Source organism: Lichenostomus cassidix, chromosome 23, assembly GCF_008360975.1.
Source record: "Lichenostomus cassidix isolate B80296 chromosome 23, HeHo_3.0, whole genome shotgun sequence".
NCBI classification, from domain to species: domain Eukaryota; kingdom Metazoa; phylum Chordata; class Aves; order Passeriformes; family Meliphagidae; genus Lichenostomus; species Lichenostomus cassidix.
The window spans coordinates 1,924,696-1,941,842 of NC_139503.1; the positions used below are offsets into that span (position 1 = coordinate 1,924,696).

Genomic DNA, 17,147 nt, shown 5'->3' on the forward strand with positions numbered 1-17,147 from the left:
ATCAAATCCTATGAGAATATTCCCAATATTTGAGATTAGGGTTATCAGGACTTTATTTGTGGGTTTTTTGCAGCATCTGCTTTAATTTTGAGTTTCTCTGTGTATGTCAGTGATGTAAACAGAATTCCCCAATGCTTTGTATTCAACTAATCCTCAGGGAATATTCCCAATATTTGGGATCAGGGCTGTCAGAACAATTATTTGTGGGTTTTTTGCAGTGTTTGCCTTAATTTGAATTTCTCTGGGTGTGTCAATGGTGGAAACAGAATCTTCCAATGCTTTGAATTCTGGGGGATTTGATATTCTGGGGTGACAGATCCTTAGGGAACACTCCCAATATTTGGGATCAGGGCTCTCAGGACTGGGTTTTTGATTAATTTGAGTTTCTCTTTATGGATCAATGATGGAAACAGAATCCTCCAATGCTTTGTATTCAACTAATCTTTAGAGAATATTCCCAATATTTGGGATTAGGGCTTTCAGGAGTGGTTTTTTGATTAATTTGAGTTTCTCTGTGTGGGTTAATGATGGAAACAGAATCCTCCAATGCTTTGAATTCAACTAATTCTCAGGGAATATTCCCAATATTTGGGATCAGGGCTGTCAGGACTTTATTTGAGGGGTTTTTGCAGTGTTTGCCTTAATTTGAATTTCTCTTGGTGGGTTAATGATGGAAACAGAATCCTCCAAGGCTTTGAATTCCATCAAATCCTATGGGAACATTCCCAATATTTGGGATCAGGGCTATCAGGACTGTTTTTTCTTCAGAGAACATTTGGGATCAGAGCCATCATGCCTCTATTCTCCCATAATCTGAATTTCTCTGCCTATCAACCCCACAACCCCAAACCCCTCCAACCCTTTTCCTGTGTTTCTCTCCCCTCCAGGTGTTCTGTTGGAGTCTCCTTGGCCCATTTATGGCTTTTCTGAGCGTCAGGGCAGACTTCTGCCAGGCCCAGCACAGCACCCTGGCCGCCAAGTGAGCTCTGCAAACCCCGAAAAAAATCCCGCAAAAAAAAAATCCCAAAAACCTCCCTCTGCCTCGGGACAGATTTATGGGATTTCTCCTGCCCTGGCTGGAAGAGGAAAAACCCCAACTGTGCCAGGAGCCACGACCTTCCTTCGCCTCACCAGTGCCTCGATGTAGAACAGGCTGCCCAGGCTTGCAGCTCGCGGGAATTTGGGGGAATTTTGGGGAATTTCGGGGGGTCTGGAGGAGGAGAACCCCGAGGGATTGCGAAGCCAACCTGCTTTTGCAGCAGGAAAAAACCCCAGAGGGACAAACCGAGCTTGGGTTGAGCGATCCCAGCGCTCTTGTGGATGTTTTCTGCTGTGAAACACTGCCCAGGTCATTGATTTTTATTTTATTTTATTTTTTTTTTTTTTCCCCGTTGTTTTTAATTTTTTTTGGGGATTTTTTTTTTGGCCCCCTGACACGTTTCCTTTGGCATTATGAACCGTCCAGCCCCCGTGGAAATCACTTATGAAAATCTGCGTTTCCTCATCACTCACAACCCCACCAACGCCACCCTCAGCAAGTTCATCGAGGTAAGGAATCCCCCCAAAAAAAACCCCAAAAAATTCCCCAAATCCGTCAGGATTCCTGCTCAGGTGCTGAGCTGCTGCTCAGTGCTTTGCCTGCTACCTTGAACTTTTAATTTAATTTAATTTTTAAATTTTAAATTAATTTTTTTCAATTAAATTTTGAATTAAATTAAATTTTGAATTCAATTAATTTTAAGTTAAATTAAATTTTAGATTAAATTTTAAATTAAATTTTAAATTAAATTAATTAAATTAAATGACTTAAAAATGAAATTTTAACTAAAATTTATTAATGCAATTAAATTTGAAATGAATTTTAAAATTTTTAAATTTTTAAAGTTTTTGTCTTTATTATTCACATTCTGACAAGAGAATCCACTGATGGATTTTCCTGAATTTCCTGCATTCCTCAGCTTGGATGAACTTCAATTTTGGGATATAAACACACGAGAGGAATGAATTCCAACTGGAATTCTGTAAAGTTCCTTCACAGAATGAGTTTAAAAAAATAAATATATAAACGCATAGAAAGTTCCTTTACGGAATGAGTTAAAGAATAAATAATACAAAAATGCATATAAAGTTCCTTTACATAATTACTTGAAGAATAAATATATAAATGTATAGAAAGTTCCTTTACGGAATGAGTTAAAGAATAAATAATATAAAAAAAATCTCTGTAACTCTGCCCAGCTCAATCCAAAATCAAGCTCAATTTAATAACTGTTAAATGTTAAAAGGAGATTCAGAAAGCAGAAAATCAACTTAAAGTGAGATTTGTCCTCAAATTCATCTCTTACTCCTTCCTTCAGCTTGGAGCTCTGAGAATGTTGGGTTTATAGCTGAGAAAAAGGGATTTCTAGTTCACAAGAAGAGTTTTATAATTCACAGAAAGGGTTTTATAATTCACAAGAAGAATTTTATGATTTACGAGAACAATTTTATAATTCACAAGAAGAACTCTGAAATTCACAAAAAGAATTTTATAATTCACAAAAAGAATTTTATAATCCAACAAAAGAGTTTTGTAATTCACAGAAAGCATTTTATAATTCTCAAAATGAATTTTATAATTCACAAAAAGAACTTTATAATTCACAGAGTTTTATAATTCACAAAACTGATTTTATAATCCACAGAAAGAATTTTATAAAGAATTTTATCATTCGCAAAAAGAACTTTACAATTCACCACAAGAACTTTCTAATCCACAAAAAGAATTTTATAAAGAATTATTATCCACAACAAGAATTTTATAATTCGCAAGAATTTTATCATCCACAAAAAGAATTTTATAAAGAATTTTATAATCCACAAAAAGAATTTTATAAAGAATTTTATAATTCACAAAAAGAATTTTACAATTTTCAAAAAGAATTTTATTCTCCAGCATGTTTTCTTTCCCCCCCAGGAGCTGAAGAAGTACGGAGTGACCACCCTGGTGCGAGTGTGTGACGCTACCTACGACCAAGCGCCCATCGAGAGGGAGGGCATCCAGGTGCTGGTGAGTGCTGGAAAACTGCCTGAAACTGCCTCAAAACTGCCCCAAAACTGCCCCAAAACTGCCCCAAAACTGCCTGAAAAACTGCCCCAAAACTGCCCGAAAAACTGCCTGAAAACTGCCTAAAAACTGCCTCAAAACTGCCTCAAAACTGCCTCAAAACTGCCTCAAAACTGCCTCAAAACTGCCTCAAAACTGCCCCAAAACTGCCCCAAAACTGCCTGAAAAACTGCCTCAAAACTGCCCCAAAAATGCCCCAAAACTGCCTCAAAAACTGCCTCAAAACTGCCCCAAAACTGCCTCAAAAACTGCCTCAAAACTGCCCCAAAACTGCCTGAAAAACTGCCTAAAAAACTGCCTCAAAACTGCCTAAAAACTGCCTCAAAACTGCCTGAAAAACTGCCTCAAAACTGCCTAAAAATGGGATTTTTGTGGCTGGAAATGGTGGGAATCTCTAGAGGGTTTAGCCTTTAAAAATGGGAATTTTGTGGCTGGAAATGGTGGGAATCTCCAGGTTTTGGGGCCAAAAAAGATGTGAAGCAGCAGCAGGTGAAGGTGGGAAACTCGCTGGATAAATTTTGGGATTTGGTGAGATGTTTGAAGGTTTATTGTTCAGATATTTGAAGGTTTTAGCCTTTAAAAATGGATAAAAATGGGAACTTTCCTGCCTGGAAATGGTGGGAATCTCTAAAGGGTTTAGCCTTTAAAAATGGGAATTTTCATGCCTAGAAATAAAACCTGCAGAAATGGCAATTTATTGTGAATTTCGCCCCAAAAACGCCCACAGAAATGGCAATTTATGGTGAATTTCACCCCAAAAAAACCCCAAAAAATCCGCAGAAATGGCAGTTTATTGTGAATTCCATCCCAAAACCACCTGCAGAAATGGCAATTTATGGTGAATTTCACCCCAAAAACACCCCAAGAACACCTGCAGAATTGGCAATTTACTGTGAATTTCACCCCAAAGAAACCTGCAAAAAAGGCAATTTATTTACAAATTTCACCCCAAAAAAACCTGCAAAAAAGGCAATTTATGGTGAATTTCACCCCAAAAAAGTGGCAATTTATTGTGAATTTCACCCCAAAAAAACCCCAAAACACCCGCAGAAATGGCAATTTATTGTGAACTTCATCCCAAAAACACTTGCAGAAGTGACAATTTATTGGAAATTTCAACAGAAAAACACCACAGAAATGACAATTTACTGTGAATTTCACCCCAAAAACACCCCAAAAAACCTGCAATTTATGGCGAATTTCACCCCAAAAAATCCACAGAAATGGCAATTTATTGTGGCAATTTATTGGGAATTTCACCCCAAAAACACTCCAAAACCATCACAGAAATGGCAATTTATTGGGAATTTCACCCCAAAAAACCCCCAAAAACACCCTCAGAAATGGCAATTTACTGTGAATTTCACCCCAAAACCACCTGCAGAATTGGCAATTTATTGTGAATTTCACCCCAAAAAAGTGGCAATTTATTGTGAATTTCACCCCCAAAACACCACAAAAACGACAATCTATTGTGAATTTCACCCCAAAATCACCTGCAGAAATGACAATTTATTGCGAATTTCACCCCAAAAAAACCCCAAAAACACCCACAGAAAAGGCAATTTACTGTGAATTTCACCCCAAAAAAACCCAAAACCAACAATTTGTTGTGAATTTCACCCCAAAACCACCTGCAGAATTGGCAATTTATGGTGAATTTCACCCCAAAAACACCCTCAGAAATGGCAATTTACTGTGAATTTCACCCCAAAGAAACCTGCAAAAAAGGCCATTTATTTACAAATTTCACCCCAAAAAAACCTGCAAAAAAGGCAATTTATGGTGAATTTCACCCCAAAAAAGTGGCAATTTATTGTGAATTTCACCCCAAAAAAACCCCAAAACACCCGCAGAAATGGCAATTTATTGTGAACTTCATCCCAAAAACACTCGCAGAAGTGACAATTTATTGGAAATTTCAACCGAAAAACACCACAGAAATGACAATTTACTGTGAATTTCACCCCAAAACCACCTGCAGAATTGGCAATTTATGGTGAATTTCACCCCAAAAACGCCCCAAAAACACCCTCAGAAATGGCAATTTACTGTGAATTTCACCCCAAAAAAACCCCAAAAAATCCGCAGAAATGGCAGTTTATTGTGAATTCCATCCCAAAACCACCACAGAAATGGCAATTTATTGTGAATTTCACCCCAAAAAAGTGGCAATTTATTGTGAATTCCATCCCAAAACCACCTGCAGAAGTGACAATTTATGGTGAATTTCACCCCAAAAAAGTGGCAATTTATTATGAATTTCACCCCAAAACCACCCCGATACCAGCCCAAAACCAGCAATTTATTGTGAATTTCACCCCAAAAACCTGCAGAAATGGCAATTTATTGTGAATTTCACCCCAAAAAAGTGGCAATTTATTGTGAATTTCACCCCAAAAAAACCCCAAGAACACCGCAGAAGTGACTATCTATTGTGAATTTCACCCCAAAAACACCCACAGAAAAGGCAATTTACTGTGAATTTCACCCCAAAAAATCCACAGAAATGGCAGTTTATTGTGAATTTCACCCCAAAAACGCCCCAAAAACACCCTCAGAAATGGCAATTTACTGTGAATTTCACCCCAAAACCACCTGCAGAATTGGCAATTTATGGTGAATTTCACCCCAAAAACGCCCCAAAAACATCCACAGAAATGGCAATTTATTGTGAATTTCATCCCAAAAAACCCCACAGAAATGGCAATTTATTGTGAATTTCATCCCAAAAAACCCCACAGAAATGGCAATTTATTGTGGCAATTTATTGTGAATTTCACCCCAAAAAACCCCACAAAAACGACAATTTATTGTGAGTTTCACCCCAAAATCACCTGCAGAAATGACAATTTATTGTGAATTCCATCCCAAAACCACCTGCAGAATTGGCAATTTATGGTGAATTTCACCCCAAAAACGCCCCAAAAACATCCACAGAAATGGCAATTTATGGTGAATTTCACCCCAAAAAAGTGGCAATTTATTGTGAATTTCACCCCAAAAACACCCACAGAAAAGGCAATTTACTGTGAATTTCACCCCAAAAACTCCACAGAAATGGCAGTTTATTGTGAATTCCATCCCAAAACCACCTGCAGAAATGGCATTTTATTGTGCATTTCACCCCAAAAAACACCCAAAAAAAACCCAAAAACACCCACAGAAGTGACAATTTCTGGTGAATCCCACCCCAACCCATCCTTCCCGCAGATTCCCCATAATTTCCCTTTCCCCCCCAGGACTGGCCGTTCGATGACGGAGCTCCGCCGCCGGGGCAGATCGTGGAGGATTGGCTGAACCTGCTGCGAGCCAAGTTCCGCGAGGAGCCGGGCTGCTGCGTGGCTGTGCACTGCGTGGCTGGGCTCGGCAGGTCAGCCTGCAAATTGGGTTAAAATCCCCTTCTTTTGGCCAAAAAAATGAAATTTCGTCGTTTGGGATTTCGCCGGTTTGGCGAATTTCGAAAATAATGAGTTTGGCGAATTTCAGAAAAATAAATCTCGTGAATTTAAGGAAAAAAAAAAGGTTGTGAATTAAAAAAAAAAATTTTGTTAATTGAAAAAAAAGGTTGTGAATTAAAAAAAAAATTTCGTTAATTGAAAAAGAAAAATGTGAATTAAAAAAAAAATTTCGTTAATTGAAAAAAAAAAAGTCGTGAATTAAAAAAAAATTCGTTAATTTCAAAAAGAATAAATTTCGTGAATGTCAAAAATAATGAGTTTAGCGAGTTTCAAAAGTAATAAGTGTGAATTTCAAAAGTAATACATTTCCTGAATTTCAAAAATAATAAGTGTGAATTTCAAAAGTAATAAATTTCGTGAATTTCAAAAGTAATAAATGTGAATTTCAAAAGTAATAAATTTCGTGAATTTCAAAAATAATAAATGTGAATTTCAAAAGTAATAAATTTCCTGAATTTCAAAAATAATAAATGTGAATTTCAAAAGTAATAAATTTCCTGAATTTCAAAAATAAGAAGTTCAGTGAATTTCAAAATTGATAAGTTTAGTGAATTTCAAAAATAAGAAGTTTCACAAATTTCCAAAATAATAAATCTCATTAATTAAAGAAAAAAACATTAATCTCATGAATTTAAAAAAGAAAAAAAGTATCATGACTAAAAAAAAAAATTTCTTTAATTAAAAAAAAATGTCGTGAATGTCAAAAGTAATAAATGTCGTGAATTTCAAAAATAATGAGTTTAGTGAATTTTAAAAATAATGAATTTCGTGAATTTCAAAAATAATGAATTTCGTGAATTTTAAAAATAATGAATTTCGTGAATTTTAAAAATAATGAATTTCGTGAATTTCAAAAATAATGAATTTCGTGAATTTCGAAAAAAATGAATTTTGTGAATTTCAAAAATAATGAATTTTGTGAATTTCAAAAATAATAAGTCTTGCGAATTTCAGAGGAATTGGCTGAATGTGGAAGGATTTGACTGATTTCTGTTGGATTTTTCCCTAAAAATCTGATTTTCCCCTAGGGCTCCAGTGCTGGATTTTCCCCAAAAAATGGGATTTTTACCCTAAAAAATCAGATTTTCCCCTAGGGCTCCAGTGCTGGATTTTCCCTAAAAAATAGGATTTTTCCCTAAAAAGTCTGATTTCCCCCCAGGGCTCCAGTGCTGGATTTTCCCTAAAAAATGGGATTTTTCCCTAAAAAATCAGATTTTCCCCTAGGGCTCCAGTGCTGGATTTTCCCCAAAAAATGGGATTTTTACCCTAAAAAACCTGATATTTCCCCCAGGGCTCCAGTGCTGGATTTTCCCTAAAAAATGGGATTTTTCCCTAAAAAATCAGATTTTCCCCCAGGGCTCCAGTGCTGGATTTTCCCCAAAAAATGGGATTTACCCTAAAAAATCTGATATTTCCCCCAGGGCTCCGGTGCTGGATTTTCCCTGAAAAGTGGAATTTTTCCTTAAAAATCTGATTTTCCCCCAGGGCTCCAGTGCTGGATTTTCCCTAAAAAATGGGATTTTTCCCTAAAAAACCTGATATTTTCCCCCAGGGCTCCAGTGCTGGATTTTCCCTGAAAAGTGGAATTTTTCCTTAAAAATCTGATTTTCCCCCCAGGGCTCCAGTGCTGGATTTTCCCCGAAAAATGGGATTTTTCCCTAAAAAGTCTGATTTCCCCCTAGGGCTCCAGTGCTGGATTTTCCCCAAAAAATGGGATTTTTACCCTAAAAAACCTGATATTTTCCCCCAGGGCTCCAGTGCTGGATTTTCCCTGAAAAATGGGATTTTACCCTAAAAAACCTGACATTTCCCCCAGGGCTCCAGTGCTGGATTTTTCCTAAAAAATAGGATTTTTCCCTAAAAAATCTGATATTTCCCCAGGGCTCCGGTGCTGGTGGCTCTGGCTCTCATCGAGTGTGGGATGAAGTACGAGGATGCCGTGCAGTTCATCAGGACGTGAGTCAGAATTCCCTTTTTCCATGGGATTTCCTGGGATTTCCATGGGATTTCCTGGGATTTCCCAGGAATTTCTCATTTCCATGGGATTTCCGTGCGGATTTTCCAGGAATTTCCATGGGATTTCCCATTTTCCAGGAGTTTCCATGGGATTTCCCAGGGATTTCTCATTCCCATGGGATTTCTGTGGGGATTTTCCAGGAATTTCTCATTTCCCAGGGATTTCCATGGGATTTCCGAGGAGTTTCCATGGGATTTTCTAGGAACATCCATGGGATTTCCCAGGAATTTCCCATTTTCCAGGAATTTCCTGGGATTTCCCAGGGATTTCCCATTTCTCAGGAATTTCCATTTCCCAGGAATTCCTTCATCTCGTGGTTTTCCTGTTAAGGAAGATGTTTGGGTTTTTTTGGGAGGTTTATCCCAAAATAATGGGATTTTTAGAATCCCTTTTTTTTTTCCTAATTTATATTTATAATTATATAATTATATATAAATAGGATTTTTATTTATAATATATATTATATATAATATATATAACGTATTATATATTACTTATTATATAGTAATATATTAATATACAACAATATATATATTATGTTATATATTATGTATAATATATTATTTTATATTAATATAATAGTATTAGTATATATTATATATATTTGTGGCAAAGCCATTATTTTGGGATTATATCTATAATTTTATATGTATAATTATATATCTGTAATTTTATATATAATTATATATATATACACACATATATACATATATCCAATATCATTTATAATATATTTTATATATATTATAATTTATATATATATATTTATATATATATAAAATATATGAAAAGGAGGAGAGCTTGCAATTCCATAAAGAAAAAAAGGTGGAATTTGATTGGAATTGAATTGGAATATTCCCATGGAGATGCCAAATTTATCCTCACTGTGTACAAATTTTGGCCAAAATTCTGCTTTTTACACCTAAAAAAACCCAGATTTTGAGCCAAAAAACCACCTAATTCCCCAAATTCATTAAAACCCCATCTTTTCCCATTAATATCCTCATTTTTCAATATTTTTTTCAGGAAAAGGAGGGGAGCTTTCAACTCCAAGCAGCTGCTTTACCTGGAGAAATATCGCCCCAAGATGAGGTTACGCTGCAAAGACGCCAACGGCCACTGCTGCCTGCAATGAGCACCAAAAACCCCAAAAAATATCCCAAAAAAACCCCAAAAATATCCCAAAAAAATGTCAGAGAATCCCAAAATGTGGAAGGGAGAGCGAGCAGGACTTCTGGGGACTTTTGGCACCTGGAAATGTGAATTTGGATCCCCGAAAAAGGTTAAAAATGGGGAAAAAAGTGAATTTTGATCCCCCAAAAAAAACCCTTAAGAGCAAAAAAAAAACCCAAAATTTGGATCCCCCAAAAAAAAGGTGGATTTGGGTCCTAAAAATGTCCTAAAAACAACAAAAAAAGTGAATTTGGATCCCAAAAAAACCCTAAAAAGTGAATTTGGATCCCAAAAAACCCTAAAAACAAAAAAAGTGAATTTTGATCCCAAAAAACCCTAAAAACCACAAAAAAGGTGAATTTGGATCCCAAAAAAGCCCTAAAAACAACCAAAAAAAGTGAATTTGGATCCCAAAGAAAAGGGAATTTGGATCCCAAAAAAACCTGAAAAACAAAAAAAAAAAAGTGAATTTGGATCCCAAAAAAAGTGAATTTGGTTCCCCAAATACCCTAAAAATAAAAAAAGAATTTAGATATCTAAAAAACCCTAAAAACGAAAAAAAGTGAATTTGGATCCCAAAAAACCCTAAAAACCACAAAAAAAGTGAATTTGGATCCCCAAAAAAAAGTGAATTTGGATCCCCAAAAAAATGAGTGAATTTGGATCCCAAAAAGCCCTAAAAACAACAAAAAAAGTGAATTTGGATCCCAAAAAGCCCTAAAAACAACAAAAAAAGTGAATTTGGATCCCAAAAAGCCCTAAAAACAACAAAAAAAGTGAATTTGGATCCCAAAAAAGCCCTAAAAACAACAAAAAAAGTGAATTTGGATCCCAAAAAAGCCCTAAAAACAACAAAAAAAGTGAATTTGGATCCCCAAAAAAAAAAGAATTTGGATCCCAAAAAAGCCTTAAAAACAACAAAAAAAAGTGATTTTGGATCCCAAAAAACAAAAAAAAAAGGTGAATTTGGATCCCAAAAAACCCCCAAAAACAACTTCTATCCTAAAAAAAAAAATATTAAAAAAAGGGTGATGATGATTAATGAAAAAAAAAACCCCAAAAGATCGAAAATAATAATAATAATTAATAATAATTAATAATAATAAAGCAATTAAGAGCACCATTGCAGTGAAGGATTATTTTCTCCACCTGCCCAAGGAGAGAGAAAAAAAAGCAAAATTTCTGAACTTTCTGTATTTTTAACTTTTTCAAGAAAAAACAAAACCAAAAAAGAAAATAAAGGAAACTTTATGTCTAAAAGGAAAAAAAATAAATAAAATAAAATAAACCAGCAGAGCATTGACTTGTGGGGAAAACAAAAAATATATCTATTTTCTGGAGGAAAAAAGGGTTTGGAATTTTATTTTATTTATTTTATTTTATTCTCCAAAAAAAAATTTGGATTTTTAAAAATTTTTATTTTATTTTTAAATGGGTTTTCAGATTTTTTTTTCTCCAAAATTTGCCCAAAAATCTTCATTTTTATTTCCATTTTTGGACAGAAAATCCATCCAGGGGTTTCCAATATTCCAGAATATTCCAAAATTATTCCAAAATATTCAAAAATATTCAAAAATATTCCAAAGTCTCTTGGCTGAGCAAAGGGAGATCCACAAAATGACTTAAAATTAATTTTTCTATCAGAAAAAAGGTGAAAAAAGTGGTTTTTTCCCATATTTTTAATTATTATTCTGTGTGTTATTCTGATATTTTCCCCCAAAATTCTTCATTATTATTTCCATTTCTGGACAGAAAATCCATCCAAGAGTTTCCAATATTCCAAAATATTCCAAAATATTCCAAAGTCTCCTGGCTGAGATCCACAAAATGACTTAAAATTAATTTTTCCATCAGAAAAAAGGTGAAAAATGTTCTTTTTTCCCATATTTTTGCACCTTTCCACATTCCCAGCCTCACAAAAAATGGGGATTTTGGGGAATTTTCCCAATTTAACCATTTTTCTTTCTTACTGGAGAGGGAAAATCCCAAATTCCACACCAAACCCATCAGCAAATCCTAAAAATTCACATTTTTTGGGGTTTTTTTTCCGTGGGGATTCCAGGAAATCATGAGTTGTCCTTCTCCACCTTCTCCGGGATTTTTTTCCCAAAAAATCCAAATTTAAACTCTGATATTTTCCCCAAAAAAATCCGGATTTAAATTCTGATATTTCCCCAAAAAATCCAGATTTAAACTCCTGTTCCCTTGAGATATTTTTCCCAAAAAATTCAGATTTAAACTCTGATATTTCCAAAAAAAAATCCAGATTTAAACTCCTGTTTTATGGGATTTTTTCCCCCAAAAATCCAGGTTTAAACTCTTGTTTACTTGGGATATTTTCCCCAAAAATCCAGATTTAAACTCTGATATTTTCCAAAAAAATCCATTTTTAAACTCTTGTTTCTATGGATTTTTTTTCCCCCAAAAATCCAGGTTTAAACTCTTGTTTACTTGGGATATTTTCCAAAAATCCAGTTTAAATTTGATATTTCCCAAAAATCCAATTTTAAACTCCTGTTTTTATGGGATATTTTCCAAAAAAATCCAGATTTAAACTCTGATATTTTCCAAAAAAATCCAGATTTAAACTCTGATATTTTCCCAAAAAATTCCAGATTTAAACTCCTGTTTTTAGGGGATATTTTCCCATAAAATTCAGATTTAAACTCTTGTTCCCTTGGGATATTTTCCCCCAAAAAATTCAGATTTAAACTCTGATATTTTCCAAAAAAATCCAGATTTAAGCTCCTGTTTTTATGGGATATTTTCCAAAAAAATTCAGATTTAAACTCTGATATTTTCCCAAAAAAATCCAGATTTAAACTGATATTTTCAAAAAAAACCCCAGATTTAAACTCCTGTTTTTAGGGGATATTTTTAAAAAAAAAATCCAGATTTCAATTGGGGTAATTTGGGTAAAAAAATCACCTGGAATTGGGAAAAAGTCACTTGAAATTGGGAAAAGTAATCAAGAATCACCTGGAATTGGGATAAATTGGGATAAAAAATTAGCTGGAATTGGTAAATAATCAGCTTTAATTGGGGTAAATTGGGATAAATTTGGATAAATAATCAGTTTTAATTGGGATAAATAATCGATAATCACCTGGAATTGGGATAAATAATCAATAATCACCTGGAATTGGGAAAAAATTACCTGAATTAGTAAATAATCACCTGAATTGGGAAAAACTGGGATAAATTGGGATAAATAATCAGCTGGAATTGGGATAAATAATCGATAATCACCTGGAATTGGGATAAATTGGGATAAATAATCAGCTGGAATTAGTAAATAATCAGCTGGAATTGGATAAATAATCACCTGAAATTGGGAAAAATTGGGATAAATTGGGATAAATAATCAGTTTTAATTGGGGTAAATAATCACCTGGAATTGGGATAAATTGGGATAAATAATCGTCTGGAATTGGTAAAAAATTACCTGGAATTGGGATAATCACCTTGAATTGGGGTAAATAATCACCTGGAATTGGGAAAAATTGGGATAAATTGGGATAAATGGGGATAAAAAATCACCTGGAATCGAAATAATCATCTGGAATTAAAATAATCACCTGGAATTGGGATAAATTGGGATAAATAATTACCTGGAATTGGTAAAAATAATCACCTGAATTGGGAAAAGTTGGGATAAATTGGGATAAATAATCACCTGGAATTGGTAAATAATCAGCTGGAATTGGGATAAATAATCAGCTGGAATTGGGAAATAATCAGCTTTAATTGGGGTAAATTGGGATAAATAATCAGCTTTAATTGGGGTAAATAATCAGATGGAATTGGGATAAATAATCAATAATCACCTGGAATTGGGATAAAAAACCACCTGGAATTGGGATAGATTGGAATAAATTGGGATAATTTGGGATAAATTGGGATAAATAATCAGCTGGAATTGGTAAATAATCAGCTGGAATTGGGAAAAATTGGGATAAATTGGGGTAAATAATCAGTTTTAATTGGGGTAAATAATCACCTCGAATTGGGGAAAAAATCACCTGGAATTGGGATAAATTGGGATAAAAAATGACCTGGAATTGGGGTAAATAATCACCTGAATTGGGAAAAATTTGGATAAATTGGGATAAATAATCAGCTGGAATTGGGATAAATAATCAATAATCACCTGGAATTGGGATAAATTGGGATAAACAATCCCCAGGAATCAGGAATTAGTGCATTTTTTGGCATTTCCTTCCCGCTTTTCCCCAACTCCTCCCCAAACCCACTCCGATTTTTTTGGGATTCTCCCTCGGGAGTTCACCCTGGCAATCCCAGAGCTCCGATTTCTGCAAAACCACCGGAAAATATCCTCAATTTCCCCTTTTTTGGGGGAATTTTTTCTCTCAGGGATGATGCTGGAATGTCAAATTTGGGGTGTGGATCGGAATTTCTGGAATTCCTCCGCAGGAAATTCCCAGGATGGAGCTCAGCTCCTTGGAAAAACCACCCGATTGCTGCTTAATTAACACCAATTAATTAATTCCTGCAGCGCCCAGGGGGAGTTTTGTTCCTCTGCTTGATTCCCTGAGGAAATTCCCTGGAAAATCCAAATTTCTGGATGATCCACGAGCAGAGAGAAATCTCGGGCAGGGTGAGGAATAAATCCCTGACGGTTTAATTTTAAAAAATTGGGAATTTTTTTCCCGCTTGGATTGGGAGGAGGAAATGCTGAGGAGCATCCCGAAGGGTTGCCATGGCAACGGCGGGGAGGCGGGAGGGGTGGGGAATGTCACCCGTGGGGACAGCCATGGGGACAGCCCTGGGGACAGCCCTGGGGACAGCCATGGGGACAGCAATGGGGACAGCAATGGGGACAGCAATGGGGACAGAGCTGGGGACAGCAATGGGGACAGCAATGGGGACAGCAATGGGGACAGCAATGGGGACAGCTGGGACAGCAATGGGGACAGTCCTGGGGACAGCAATGGGGACAGCAATGGGGACAGCCCTGGGGACAGCGCTGGGGACAGCCCTAAGGACAGCTCTGGGGACAGCCATGGGGACAGCAATGGGGACAGCAATGGGGACAGCAATGGGGACAGCCCTGGGGACAGTCCTGGGGACAGCAATGGGGACAGCAGGGACAGCCATGGGGACAGTCCTGGGGACAGCAATGGGGACAGCAATGGGGACAGCCCTGGGGACATCAGGGACAGCGCTGGGGACAGCCATGGGGACAGAGCTGGGGACAGCCCTGGGGACAGTCCTGGGGACAGCAGGGACAGCCCTGGGGACAGCCCTGGGGACAGCCCTGGGGACAGCCCTGGGGACAGCAATGGGGACAGCAATGGGGACAGCGCTGGGGACAGCAATGGGGACAGCCCTGGGGACAGTGGGGACAGCCATAGGGACAGCCTTGGGGACAGCAATGGGGACAGCAATGGGGACAGCAATGGGGACAGCAATGGGGACAGCTCTGGGGACAGCAATGGGGACAGCCATGGGGACAGCTCTGGGGACATCGGGGACAGCCCTGGGGACAGCCATGGGGACATGGGGACAGCTCTGGGGACAGCAATGGGGACAGCGCTGGGGACAGCCCTGGGGACAGCAGGGACAGCCCTGGGGACAGCCCTGGGGACAGCAGGGACAGCCCTGGGGACATCGGGGACAGCTCAGGGGACAGCGCTGGGGAGAGACAGCAGGGACAGCAGGGACAGCCATGGGGACAGAGCTAGGGACAGCCCTGGGGACAGAGCTGGGGACATCCATAGGGACAGCGCTGGGGACAGCCGGAGGGGAGGGATTCCGGCTGGGAGGGAGGATTTTGGGTGGGAAAATGGGGATTTACGGGTGAAATGAAGGATTTCGGGTGTGAAAAAATGGGGATTTATGGGTGGAAAAATGGGGTTCCAGCAGGGAATAATAGGAATCCAGCTGGAATAAAGGATTTCGGCTGGAAAAAAAAGGGGTTTACTGGTGGAATCGAGGATTTCCACTGGAAAAAAGGGATTCCAGGTGGAAAAAAGGGGTTCCAGTTGAAATAAAGGATTTTGGCTGGGAAAAATGGGATTCCAAGTGGAATCAAGGGGTTCCAGCAGGGAATAAAAGATTCCAGGTGGAATAAAGGATTTCGGGTGGAAATAAAGGATTTAGGCTGGGGAAAAAAGGGATTCCAGTTGGAAAAAAGGATTTCGGGTGGAAAAAATGGGTTCTGGGTGGAATAAATTATTTTGGCTGGAAAAAAAGGGTTCAAGTTGGAATCAAGGGGTTCCAGCAGGGAATAATAGGAATGCAGCTGGAATAAGGGATTTTGGGTGGAAAAAAAGGGGTTCCAGGTGGGAAAAAAGAGGATTCCAGGTGAAATAAAGGGGACACTGGGGACATCCCAGTCCTTGGGACAATGTCACCTCCAGTGTCACCCTGATGTCACCCAGCCCTGCCAAGGCTGGGACTCTCCTCCATCCCGACATCCCTCAGCGATTCGCAATTCCAGGAGCCCCGGGATGTCCCCAAGGCCACCAGCGGGGACAGCGGCGGTTGTCCCCAAGGCCACCGTGGGAACGGCAGCGTTTTGCTGCCATCTAGTGAGGTCCGGCAGCCGCGACCCTTTGGGGTCCCCGGGGGGCATCCCACCCTCGTGGCGTGGTGGCACTCGGTGGTGGCACTCGGTGGTGGCACTCGGAGGTGGCACTCGGAGGTGACACTCGGTGGTGGCACTCGGAGGTGGCACTCGGTGGCTTTCCCGTGTCCCCTGCAGGACGAGTCACCCCCAAGCCACTCCGCGCCCCTCCCCACGCCCCCCTGGTGTCCCTGCTGTCCCCAGAGTGTCCCCACAGTGTCCCCACAGTGTCCCCTCCCGCCACCCCCGCCGCCGCCACGTGTCCCCAGACAATTCCCGGCGCTGCCGCCGCCTGTAAATAACCCAAATTAATTAAACGGGAAATCAAGTCTCGCCTCGTTCCTAATTAGATCATCCGCAGGCCCTGCTTTAATTAATTCCGTTAATAGGGGATGCACGGCAGGCTGCGGCGGGATTGGAGCTCAGGGAATTCGGGATTTGGGGGCTGATGTCACCCCAGATGTCACCCCAACCCCTGTCCCTGCCCTGGGGATCAATGGGGACAAAGTGTCCCTTTCCCCTGGTGGCTCTGTCCTGTCCTTTCATGAGCTCATCCCCATCCCGAGGCTCTCGGCTGGTGGAGTTTCCCGTTCCCAAATTGCTCACAAACCCCATGGGTTCCTCACTGCTGAAAAGGGTTCCAGGTGGAATAAAGGATTTCGGGTGGAAAAAAGGGTTCCAGGTGAAATAAAAGGGACATTGGGGACATCCCAGGACACTGGGGACATCCCAGTCCTTCCTGCCCACCTGCCCATCTCCCAGGGCTCCTGAGGAGTGTCCCTGTGCTGGGGTGTCAAATCT

At 38.7% G+C, this 17,147-nt stretch overlaps 1 protein-coding gene and 1 long non-coding RNA gene across 2 annotated transcripts; one reads left to right on the plus strand and one right to left on the minus strand.

Annotated features, from left to right (window-relative positions):
- The first annotated feature begins 1,278 nt into the window (after positions 1–1,278).
- Positions 1,279–10,032, plus strand: PTP4A2 (protein tyrosine phosphatase 4A2). Its single transcript, XM_085081134.1, has 5 exons — positions 1,279–1,548; positions 2,957–3,049; positions 6,349–6,479; positions 8,449–8,523; positions 9,611–10,032. The coding sequence occupies exons 1-5, from the start codon at positions 1,453–1,455 to the stop codon at positions 9,717–9,719; spliced, it is 504 nt and encodes a 167-aa protein (XP_084937260.1). The 5' UTR covers positions 1,279–1,452; the 3' UTR covers positions 9,720–10,032.
- Positions 9,934–10,375, minus strand: LOC146427789 (uncharacterized). The gene is made up of 3 exons (XR_014856278.1): positions 10,303–10,375; positions 10,093–10,200; positions 9,934–10,055 (listed from the first exon to the last, which is right to left on the minus strand). It is a non-coding gene; the product is annotated as an uncharacterized LOC146427789 (long non-coding RNA).
- Positions 10,376–17,147: the final 6,772 nt, after the last annotated feature.

Coding starts and splice junctions, on each gene's coding strand:
- PTP4A2 (XM_085081134.1), top strand. CDS start 1,453: ATGAACCGTCCAGCCCCCGTGGAAATCACTTATGAAAATCTGCGTTTC. Junction 3,050..6,348: donor GGGAGGGCATCCAGGTGCTG/GTGAGTGCTGGA, acceptor TTTCCCCCCCAG/GACTGGCCGTTCGATGACGG. Junction 8,524..9,610: donor GCCGTGCAGTTCATCAGGAC/GTGAGTCAGAAT, acceptor TATTTTTTTCAG/GAAAAGGAGGGGAGCTTTCA.